The sequence below is a fragment of the Ailuropoda melanoleuca genome, chromosome 1 (assembly GCF_002007445.2).
Source record: "Ailuropoda melanoleuca isolate Jingjing chromosome 1, ASM200744v2, whole genome shotgun sequence".
Classification (NCBI taxonomy): Eukaryota; Metazoa; Chordata; class Mammalia; order Carnivora; family Ursidae; genus Ailuropoda; species Ailuropoda melanoleuca.
The window spans coordinates 108373-119887 of NC_048218.1; the positions used below are offsets into that span (position 1 = coordinate 108373).

The following is an 11515-nucleotide window of genomic DNA, read 5'->3' on the forward strand; positions in this document are numbered from 1 at the left end:
GTGGAAAACTCAAAAGACTCCACCCTAAACAGCTAGAACTCATACAGGAATTCAGTAATGTGGCAGGATATAAAATCAATGTATGGAAATCAGTTGCATTTCTATACACTAACAAGGAGACAGAAGAAAGAGAAATTAAGGAACTGATCCCATTTACAATTGCACCAAAAACCATAAGATACCCAGGAATAAACCTAACCAAAGAAGCAAAGGATCTGTTCTCTGAAAACTATAGAACATTCATGAAAGAAATAGAGGAAGACACAAAGAAATGGAAAAACAATTCCATGCTCATGGATTAGAAGAACAAATATTGTTAAAATGTCTATGTTACCTAGAGCAATCTATACATTCAATGTAATCCCTATCAAAATGCCATCAACATTTTTCACAGAGCTGGAACAAATAATCTTAAAATTTGTTTTTTTAATGAAGATTTTATTTATTTACTTATTGGTCAGAGAGAGAGAGAGAGAGCGCACAAGCAGGGGGAGGGGCAGGCAGAGGGAGAAGCAGACTCCCTGCTGAGCAAGGAGCCTGATGTGGGACTTGATTCCAGGACCCTGGGATCATGACCTGAGCCGAAGGCAGAAGCTTAACTGACTGAGCCACACAAACCTCCAAAAAATAATCCTAAAATATGTGTGGAACCAGAAAAGACCCTGAATAGTCAAAGGAATGTTGAAAAAGAAAATCAAAGCTGGTGGCATCACAAGTCGGACTTCAAGCTGTACTACAAAGCTGTGATCACAAAGACAGCATGGTCCTAGCACAAAAACAGACATAGATCCATGGAACAGAAAAAAGAACCCAGAAATGGACCCTCAACTCTATGGTCAACTGATCTTTGAGAAAGTAAGAAAGAATATCCAATGGAAAAGACAGTCTCTGGAACAAATGGTGTTAGAAAAATCCTTTTGCCACATGCAAAAGAATGAAACTCGACCATTTCCTTACACCATACACAAGAATAGACTCAAAATGGATGAAAGAACTAAACGTGAGACAGGAATCCATCAAAATCCCAGAGGAGAACACAGGCAGCAACCTCTGTGACCTTGGCCACAGCAACTTCTGGCTAGACACACCTCCAAAGGCAAGGAAAGAAAGGCAAAAGTGAACTATTGGGACTTCCTCAAGATAAAAAGCTTCTGCACAGCAAAGGAAACAGTTGACAAAAGCAAAAGACAGCCGACAGAATGGGAGAAGATATTTGCAAAAGCCTTATCAGATAAAGGGCTAGTACCCAAAATCTATAAAGAACTCAGCAAGCTCAACACCCAAAAACAAATAATCCAGTCAAGAAATGGGCAAAAGACATGAAGAGACATTTCTCCAAAGAAGACGTACAAATGGCCAACAGACACATGAAAAAATGCTTCACATCACTTGGCATCAGGGAAATGCAAATCCAAACCACACTGAGATCCCACCTCACACCTGTCAGAATGGCTAAAATCAACAAGGAAGGAAATGACAGGTGTTGGTGAGGATGTGGAGAAAGGGGAACCCTCGTGCACTGTCGGTGGGAATGCAAACTGGTGCAGCCACTGTGGAAAACAGTATGGAGGTTCCCCAAAAAGTTGAAAATAGAGCTCCCCTACAACCCAGCAATCACACTACTAGGTATTTACCCCAAAGATACACATGGAGTGATCCAAAGGGGCACCCGCACCCCAATGCTCACAGCAGCAACGTCCACAACAGCCAAACTGTGGGAAAAGCCCAGACATCCAACGACAGATGAATGGATAAAGAAGATGTGGTTCATATATACGATGGAATATTACTCAGCCATCAGAAAACGAAATCTTGCCATTTGCATCGACAGGGATGGAACTGGAGGGGATTATGCTAAGTGAAATAAGTCAGTCAGAGAAAGACAATTATCATATGATCTCACTCCTACGTGGAATTTAAGAAACAAAACAGAGGATCACAGGGGGAGGAAGGGAAAAATAAAACAAGATGAAATCGGAGAGGGAGAGAAACCATAAGAGACTCTTAATCATAGGAAACAAACTGAGGGTTGCTGGAGGGGAGGGGGGGATGGGGTAGCTGGGGGATGGGCAGTAAGGAGGGCACGTGATGAAAGGAGCACTGGACGTTATATAAGACTGACGAATCACTGACCTTTACCTCTGAAACTAATAATACACTCTATGTTAATTAATTGAATTTAAATTAAAAAAATAAAATCATTAAAATCATTAACACCCCCCCAAAAAAAGCAATTGGTTCTGAGAAAAAGGCACCAGTCAGATCAACAGCTGATACCAAGTGCCAGGGGCTGTGTTGATCTTCTCGGAGAGATGCCTCGTCTGGCACTGCAGCTGCAAGTACAATCACCAGCTGACCACGTCCATGACCACGACCCCGTTCTCCACAATCCACATGGTGTCCACGCGGGCCCAACTGGCAGGTTAAATGGGTGTGTGGTACATATCACCGCCCTTGTCTGTATCAACTCTTTGATGCCGGCATTAATCTCTGACATTCTCCCAGGGGTGCAGTATTGCTCAGTTTACTGCCACGATAACAAGGGGAAGTTCTAGGGACGATCTCCCGGTTCTTCGGTCATATGGTCTGGGGCTCATGTGTAAGAGAGCCAGGGAGGGCATTCTGCCAGTGGCCAAGGATGTCTGTTTCGATCATACATTCAGGAGCTGAAGAAACGACTACAGAGAGAATCTCTGTGCCATCTGGGCCCACTGGGAGCTGGTCGAGTTAAGACGGTCACCCGAACACCACAAATTCCTACCCTTGGAGTAGGGAGCCATGGTGCCATTTTGTGGCCCCAGGACCTAGCGTCAACTCAGAGCCCATATCTAATAATCTCTGGAGGCATCTAAGCGTTTCCTTTTAGATCTTAATGTTTCCACTACATGGTCACATTAGCAAGTAGCTGCAGGTCTCTTGGGGACGGCGTGAAGGAAGGTTTCTGATGTGTACTGGTGGCAATGCAGGGCTCCGTCTGAAGGGCCTCACCCTCCATCAAGAGACCCGATAGGTCTGGGAACTTGGGAGAGAGGCCGTGATTCCCCACTTTGGTGATTCAAGTCAGAGTTTGGTTCCCAGACCTGGAGTTTTTCCTGTGGTTCGGGTTAAGGATGGCTTGAGTAGGCTCTGCTACTGTGAAATCCCATCACTGCACTGAAATTCAGGGAGCTTGTTCCAAAAGCCGCATCCCATCGGGTCATCCGTAAGCTATGTGTTCTAGTCTAGAAGGCAGTTCTTGCTGCTTTGGGACCAGGCCACTCCTGTGGAATCGAGCTGTGGGCGGGTTGGCAGTGCATGTGCCCGTCCTGCACGACTAGACCAGAGGTCCAGTGTAATGAGATGAGACCCCAAACTGGGGAGTCTGGAGAGGGAGCCGGGGTCATCTGGAAGCGGAAAGGCCAGAGAGGAGCTTTGGGCCCCAGACCACCTTGTGCATGAGGGCTGCGAACATCCCTTTCCCGGGACAGTTGTAATTTGCAGCACTTGAAAGCCCCTCTCATCCCAACGGTGGATCCTCTCTCTGCCGGTGAGCCCCGCATCCATCTCCCTGCTTTCTGCTCCCACAGAGCCTGAAACAGGTGGGCACACCCCCCATACCTGGCTGTCCCCGGAGGCTGTGCTATGGGTATCCAGAGGGCAGGCCCCTGCTCAGGTGTCCGGTGGTTGCATGAATAGATTCCAAACTGCTTTTTCCCTGCAGGAGCAGGCTGAAGCTGTGCTGTGTGCGCTGAAGGGTGACCGCAGGGCGAACCCATCCCCAGTGTGTGGTGCACACCACCCCGGGCCCCGTCGCTTTCCTCGGACTCGGGCAGGCCCTGCCGTACAGAGCACACACAGCATGGGACCCTTCGGCCGCCGTCAGCCTGTGGGGCAGCTGAGGACGCAGGACCCCACCACACCACTCAGGTCCCACCTCATGGAGGTGTGGGCACAGGCTGGGGTCCAGGACGGGACAACTCAAGCCCCAAGGCTCACAGCCCAGTGCTATCTCCAGGACATACCTCCACGTGTTGAATAGTCAAAAATTTCCTGGTAAAACAGATGATGACAAAATAGCTATGTCCACAGACGTCTTGTGTACTGATCCTTCCATGGCCTCCGTGGACCCGAGTCAGCAGAAGGGCCCTGCGTCTGTTCTAGACGTCCTTTGATGAGTTTGAGGCCGCTGCTTTTTGTATAATTTGGCTAAAAGAACACCTGCCTTTTGGGTTTCCGTTTGGAAACAGCTCAGGAAAGGTGCTGCTGAAGACGGGTGGTGGGGAGTCTGGACTTGGCTCTCCGGTGGCTGGTTGTGGGGCTCCAGAGAGGGGCGTTCCGCCGGCACTCCCTGTAAGACAGAGGCCGGGCAGGACACGTCCAGGGCTTGGGGTGCCCCCGGCAAGTGCCCTCCACCCCACTGAATGGGATTTTCCCCTGAAAGCTTTCGGCATCTCTTTCGCCATGGGCTTCAGGCCCTGCAGAACAGGGTTTAGCCGCAGGAGACCTTGCGGGGGCGGGGGGGCTACCCTGGAAAGCAGCCCGGGGGCCCCAGTCCTCGCGCTCAGCCTGCACTTGGAAACTCTGCGGTCTCGGCCGGCGTTCTCCTCCCCCGCCCCCAGCCTTGCCTGTAGAGCAGCATCAGTATTCGTGTGTAATTCAAAAACAGCACAACAAGCTGACTCCCTACTTCCTGCCCCGCAGGACTTTCCCTTCCTTGGCCGGAGCGCGGTCCTGGCTCCACGGCAAGTCCCCGGTGGCCGCCTGCTCAATGCGGCCCTGTGTGCAGGCCTGGCAGCCCGCTGCCCCCAGCCCCACCCGCCGCCCCCATTGGCTGCCCGGGCCCGCAGCGGGCTGCACCCCCGGGAAGGGATAAGACACCGCCCCACGGGCGCTGGGGCCACTCCGGACGCGGCAGCCAGGAGGGACGGAGCAGCCACCGGGAGCCGCTGACGTGAGGACCCTGCTCTTTTCTTTTCGGGGCCAGGGAACCTGGAGGGCGGGCGGAGCCAGGTGGTGGGTTAAAAAGCCCCTTTAGGGTCACTGGCAGCATCTCATACACGTGGGTCCCGTTACTGCTTTGTGGACGTGACTGCCTCGAGTCGAGACAGGTTCTTTCTGCCTGAGTTTTAAACCATAACTCGGGTCCCGCGGCTCAGAGGGGATTGCTGACATTTTCTCAGCAGGACAAACGAGGCTTCTTTCCTAAGTCTTTGAAGAGCGGGGTCCCCCCCCCCCCGCCCCCGGCTTGGAGAATGACTGTCAGCCGGAGCTAGACCCGCCCTACCTCAAAAATAAATGTTTTCTTGTTGCTTCTGTCCTGGCCCTGGGCGTGCAGCCCCTTCTCTGTTTTCTCTCAACGGGAAACGTCAGGGTCTGCCTGGACAGCCCCAGAAATTACATGCCCGTCGGGAGGTCTTCAGCAGTAAATTACAAACTGGGTCAAAGAGATTGGGGTTTGGTGGGTTGACCTTTCTTCAGTGTTAGGATTTCTCAGGGAGGCAGGCCCCCTTCCCACATCGTGTGTGGTGTGTCCTTCCAAAGGGAGTTACGGCCCAGAAGCCCTCCTGCTTTCCACATAAAGAGGTTAATGCAGGAATAACGTTCACGGAACTAAGTGGAAAGGAAATATGGATATTTGATTTCCATTTCTCTTAAAAGATAAGCTTTAAAGCAGGGAAGAATTTAAAAGGAAAAAGATTTTAAATTAATTTTAGTGTGGTTATGAAGAAAATCACATTATATGGCGTTTTCAAACATGGAATATATGTTTTATGCCTTTTCTTTTTAAAAAAATCCCACTAGTCATGCTTTATGAAAAAATAATTTAGCCTCTCCTTCCCCAAATGATCACAGGCTTTGAGAAACATTAGAATGATGAAAATGTTTCTTGGGTTTGTTTTGTTTCCAAAAAACAAAATCAATAATTGAAACCCCAGGTGCAAAGGGTAAGAACGAATGAAACATTAAAGGTTTTCATCCATCTGACTTGTTCCATCCACGTGTGATAAATCTGATTTTTAGGGATTTAAGAGCAAAACAAAGGATATTGATTATTAATAGGGTGGCTTTAGCAAAGATCCGGTCAAGACCAAAATCCTCAATGCTTTCTCCTTTGAGAAATCAGAAGTAAATAAAATGTTAAATATTTCTTCCAATTTATTGTTTAGATATAAGTGACGTATCCAACATGGGAATGATTGCGGGCAATTAGACGTAGTTCTTTAGCTATCTTCAGTGGTGACGGTGCAAAGACTCTTCACTGAGTAGAACTCCAGGCCAGAGGTCGGTAACCGTCTCTGGTGACCATCTCCGTTCTCTGAAACAATTCACAAGCCGTCCTTTGTCAAATGCACCCTAGCCCTAGGATTAAGCAGACGCCTCCTGTTTTCAGGCCTTGGTCCGAGGTACAGGGGGTGAGGGAAGTAGGAAGCTGTGTACTTTGGTCCCGGCAGAGACCCCCGCTCCAGGCCCCCGCAGGGCACACGGGTGAAGTCCGCGTCCCCCTGCCCTGGAGCTGGAGCTGGAGGCTGGAGGCTGGAGGCGGCCCCGCGGGGAATGCCTGGCCCGCTCAGCCTCCTGGGGCTTTGTCTGTCCTGCCTCAGAACCAGCCCAACCGTATGGCCTATAACACAGTTTTGTTTCTAGTAGGTCTTTGATCTCTCACTGATCTTTTTTTTTCAAGAATATCTGCAGCATTTCTGCCATATTTGTTTTTCCAGTTCAATTTTACAGCTGTTTTTGGTAAAGTTGCTCACACCCATCAAAAAAGAGTCCCTTAAGATCTTTATTTAAAATGAGTTAAATTTATATATTATTTCAAAGGAAAGCGAGTTCCTGCATTTTGCGATCCTTAGAATCTTTTGGAAGGACCTGCACTTTTCTTTTTCTTTTAGCAATTTTATTCACTTACTTACTTGAGAGAGAGCGTGAGCAAGCGGGGGGAGAGGCAGAGGACGCGAGAACCCCAAGCAGATCCTCACCTAGGGTGGAGCGGGTCGCGGGGCTCAACCTGGGGCTCGATCTCACCACCCTGAGATCATGACCTGAGCCGAAACCAAGAGTCAGACGCTTAACTGACTGAGGTACCCGGAGGCCCCTGGACCTGCACTTTTCTTACTAAACTTATTCTTAAGTCATGTGTGTGTGTTCCTTTATGAATTTATGAATAGGCTTTTTGTACTCTGTTTTCTAATTGTTTATTGGTAGAATACAGGAATACTACCCATTTTTGTAGCCTCATTTTGTTCCTGGTCACCTTACTTCTTTCTAGTTAATCCTAACAGCTCACAGTCAGTGCTTTCATCCCCTGCACTCTGTCCCTTCCTCTTGGAGCCCGGTAAGGGCAGAGGGTGGCCCCCTGAGGAGGAAGCAGGACTCGACCCCCACCCCCCCTCACGGCGCTGCCCCATTTTTTTGCTGACATTCCCCATTGGCCAAACCCATGCAGAAGCCACGGGGTGTGGGAACTTCTGGATGTGGCCGCAGGGGTGAAGAAGGGAGGGGCGGGCGGGAGTGGATCTAAGAGGCTGATCTGAGAACTGGGACAGCGGCTCTGCCTGAAGGGGGGGTGTGCCAGGGCCGGTCTAGCCCCCTCCTCTGGCTAACGTGGTAACTGTTCTGTGCAGGAACAAGGCGGAAGGCCTGAGAGGGCACCTTTCCTTTGTGGACCCCTAGGATGTCTGAGCTGGAGAAGGCCATGGTGGCCCTCATTGACGTTTTCCATCAGTATTCCGGAAGGGAGGGTGACAAGCACAAGCTGAAGAAATCCGAACTCAAGGAGCTCATCAACAATGAGCTCTCCCATTTTTTAGAGGTGAGTCTTAGTTTTTAAAACCGACAGTTCACCCTTGCTCCTGTCCACTTGTAAAACCGCCTGTATGTTTTCTCTTACGAGGCTTCTCCTAAAAACCCTGGTTTTAGAGGCTGGCTCAGATGGCCCCAGTGTTCTCGTTTTCGTCTGTTCTGCGTGTAGCAGCAGCAAGGAGACGCTGCGTCTCAAAGGCAAAAGTACAGGCCCCAAATAATGCCACCGATTCTCTGAAAAAGCTAAGGGTTTACAGCAGTAACGACGGCAGAATGAGATGGGAAATACACTCATGACTTATCACGGGTCACAATGGACACGCAAGAAAGATGTCGAACACGAGCTCTCGGTTTTGGGAGGGCTGCTTCGCGTTAGCCGTACCATTAGCATCCTTCAGGGTGACCGACGATGCCATTCCTGAGGGTGCACTGTGTCACTCTCCGGAGACACACAGACCCGAGGACGTGGCCCCTGCTTCAGGGGCGCCCAACCTTGTCCGAGACTCACTTCCCCGCCCCAGTCTCCACGGCCCTCAGATCAGCCGTTGTCTCCACTGCACACCACCCTTGTGCCCTCGAGGCCATGAGCTGCAGTCTGCCTGGCCCTGACCTTCCCTTAGTGCCCAGAATCCAGGTCACACACAAGAAACGGCCAAACAATGAACCAGTGCGCCAGGGTCTGACCAAGCGCAATTCCGGGGATGGTGACAGAGCACCAGGCGCGGCCCTGCTGCACGGTGACGGCGAGGCGTCCTCCCAAGCCCGCTGAGCTCACTGCATTGCCCCAGCTTCCAGCAGCAAGGCAGCGCCCGCCGCCGGCAAGACGGGCTGAGCTTCTCCTGTCCGCACCCACACCCAAACATGCCATCGCTGGGAATGGCATCACCAAATCCGAGGAAGGGCCTGCAGGCTTAGGGGGACGGGCGTCTCTCGGGCTGATTCTGGGATTTTTTCAGGCATTCAAGTTCAAGCACAGCTGTCCCGCCCCACGCTCAGTTTCCCATCAATCCCACCTTCTAACCTAACAACCCAAACTCCCAGTTTCTTCTATAGACAAGGATGGTTCTAAGGGAGAAATGAGACAGTGTTCATCAATACTGAACCTACAGCGAAAGCTCAACTAGCAATTCTCAGTAATTAGTAATTAGTAATAATTAGTAATCAGTAATTAGTAACCAGTAATCAGTAATTAGTAATCAGTAATTGGTAACCAGTAATCAGTAATTAGTAATCAGTAATTAGCAATCAGTAATCAGTAATTAGAAATCAGTAATTAGTAATCAGTAATTATTGATTTTAAAACAGGAAAAGCTTAGCATGTGGGAACCACAATTTATAACAGACAAATAGTTCATAGTAAGCATATCGGGATATCATCAACATCTGCTGGCCTGGTTTCATCAGGGCGACTTGGGTTTGGAGGCAGATCTGTAATGAAACAAAGCAGTGCACTTCCCGTCCATCTGTAGCAGATGTCTGAGGTCCCACTGACCCCCACCGTACTCAGTCCTACCTGTACTCTATATTCGAGGGGCTCGTGGACATTACCCCTGACCGCTCCGGGCCAAGCTCTCCTGCTCCGTGCATTGGCCATTCGGATCAGTCCTTGGGTGTTTGGTGCCACGTTCTTCCCACCACGCCCGCAGTCTGCCCTGTGTCTGCCCCTCTGGGCCCGGTCACACCGTTCGCTCAGCAGCAGAGAGGGGCAGCAGAACCAGCAGGAAAGTCCCATGACACCCAGAAAGCCACTCAAGGGGCAAAAAGAACACAAGGACTTAACAAATTTAGGACCCGTTGCCCGCAGTCATTCCAGAAAAAAAAAAAAAAACTTTCAAAACATGAAAACCCACTGAGAGCCTTCGCTCTAAGGACTTCCACTCCCAGAAGCAGTGAAACACTTAGGGGTAACCAGAAGTTCATGTTTTCTTCCAAGATGTCTGCTTATACTATGCTCAGGCATGTCTAGACGGCATTTCCCCGTCCAGGTCCTTTGTTTTAAGTACAGTGATAGCAAGCTGCCGTTTTTCAGGTCCTAGTTGTTCCATTTAGTCTTCTTCAAGTCGCTCGGGTCCCACCGGACCAGCAGGTGGAAGAGACAGCTCAGACCCCCAGAGACTTCTGCCAAGCCAAAAACCTTTCTGGTATTTTGCATTTTATATCTTACGTTGCTTCTGATACAAGTTATGAAAGCCAGCCAACTGTTAATCATGTTTTGATGGCCCTAAATTTCATTTAAAAACAAGCTGGGCAATTTTTCTTCTATCTCTTAGGAAATCAAAGAGCAGGAGGTCGTGGACAAAGTCATGGAAACTCTGGACAATGATGGAGACGGCGAATGTGACTTCCAGGAATTTATGGCCTTCGTTGCCATGGTTACCACCGCCTGCCACGAGTTCTTTGAACACGAGTGAGACGGTGCAAGCAGCCACGCTGTTGCCGTGACACAGACGAGGGTCACACGAGGCAGCAGAGAGCAAGGGCTTGCAGGCTAGTAAGAGCTGAGCTTTCCAGCCGTGTTGTAGCTAATTAGGGAGCTTGATTTGCTTTGTCAAAGAAAAATTCACAACGTCTTTCCCAGGGCTGATTTCCATGCCCCATCATTCTTTCTGCTCTGTTAGGCATACGTGTTAGCGGACGGGTCCGCGGGACTCTTGGTGATAATCACCAAGGAGAGCGTGTGCTCTGCCTGCGGTCATGGCTGGAGAATCCCAACCCCGAACAACAACCTGACACCAAAAATGGCTCCGGACATTTGTAGTCCCTTAAGTCAAACGTGCAAAGCTCTGCCCACCACCCTCTGAAAAGGCCCTTCCTTAAATTGGTGTATCATCCGTGCAAATGAAACCCAGGGTCATGAGGTGGTCTGACATGCCGCCCCGCTACCCAGAGGGCGCGGTCACGTGCCGGCCCCTTTCCCGGTGGTGAGCCGTGGGTGCCGAGCAAACATCCCATGCTCACAGTGCTGCGGGAAGAATGTGTCTCACGGACCATCGAGTACTGACATTTTAATTCTAACCGGAACTGAGGATCAAAATTCCACATTCTGTGGGACTCCTCTGCTCGGGTCACAGCTTGCTGGCTGTGTAGGGCTCGCGCGTGGCCTCTCTGCAGACAGGACCCCTTCCCGTGGCCCCCTCTCTGGTCTGGGAAGTGCCCTAACCCTCACGTGTTTGTGCTAAGACAGGGTCTGCCCGTGGCTGTTGGCGAAGGCAGTGTGCGTGGAAAGCTGAACTGTGTGCTTTGGTACCCACGAATTCCAAGCAAGTTTCAAATAACTCAAATAACCAACTTACAAATATTAACAGTCACTTCCCAGAAAATTCATATTAACCTTATCTATCCCCTTTCTCTGCTGCTTTTTTTAAGTGCACAGACTTGGAAATTCATAACCCAACTGATTGCTTATATTTGCATTAAATAAAAAGAGCACTATAACAAAGTCTCCGTAGCCATTAACCCGAAACGGGAAGTAAAATACCGGCCAGACTGGAAGGAGGAGTGAGGTGACGGCCTGGCTTCATCGCTCATCACGACGACGCATCTGCGGCCTTCCCCAAAGCCAGGGCACGTGCACGAGCAAGGGACACTTGAGTGGGGGTGGGGCAGGCAGGGCTGGGGTGTGAAGGGACAAGCATAGATGGGGCAGGGTGCAGAGGGGTGAGCAGGGACCCAGAGCTGTGGGAGTGACGAGGAGGGGTAAGGAGGGGGTGGGGTAAGAACGGGGTGAGGGGAG

At 50.2% G+C, this 11515-nt stretch overlaps 1 protein-coding gene across 2 annotated transcripts; it reads left to right on the forward strand.

Moving 5' to 3' along the window:
* Nucleotides 1–4667: 4667 nt before the first annotated feature.
* S100B (S100 calcium binding protein B) lies at nucleotides 4668–11222 on the forward strand. 2 transcript variants are annotated; one of them, XM_034654082.1, is made up of 3 exons: nucleotides 4668–4930; nucleotides 7654–7792; nucleotides 10053–11222. In XM_034654082.1, exons 2-3 carry the CDS (start codon nucleotides 7655–7657, stop codon nucleotides 10191–10193), a joined length of 279 nt encoding a protein of 92 aa, XP_034509973.1. In that variant the 5' UTR covers nucleotides 4668–4930; nucleotide 7654; the 3' UTR covers nucleotides 10194–11222. The 2 variants fall into 2 exon arrangements, with proteins under 2 accessions (XP_034509973.1, XP_034509968.1); XM_034654077.1 differs by having other exon boundaries at nucleotides 4672–4930; nucleotides 7605–7792.
* Nucleotides 11223–11515: the final 293 nt, after the last annotated feature.

Bases quoted from the DNA above. Each gene is read 5' to 3' on its own strand.
- S100B (XM_034654082.1), top strand. From the start codon at position 7,655: ATGTCTGAGCTGGAGAAGGCCATGGTGGCCCTCATTGACGTTTTCCAT. The intron at 7,793-10,052 runs GTGAGTCTTAGT...TCTATCTCTTAG, and splicing joins AGCTCTCCCATTTTTTAGAG to GAAATCAAAGAGCAGGAGGT.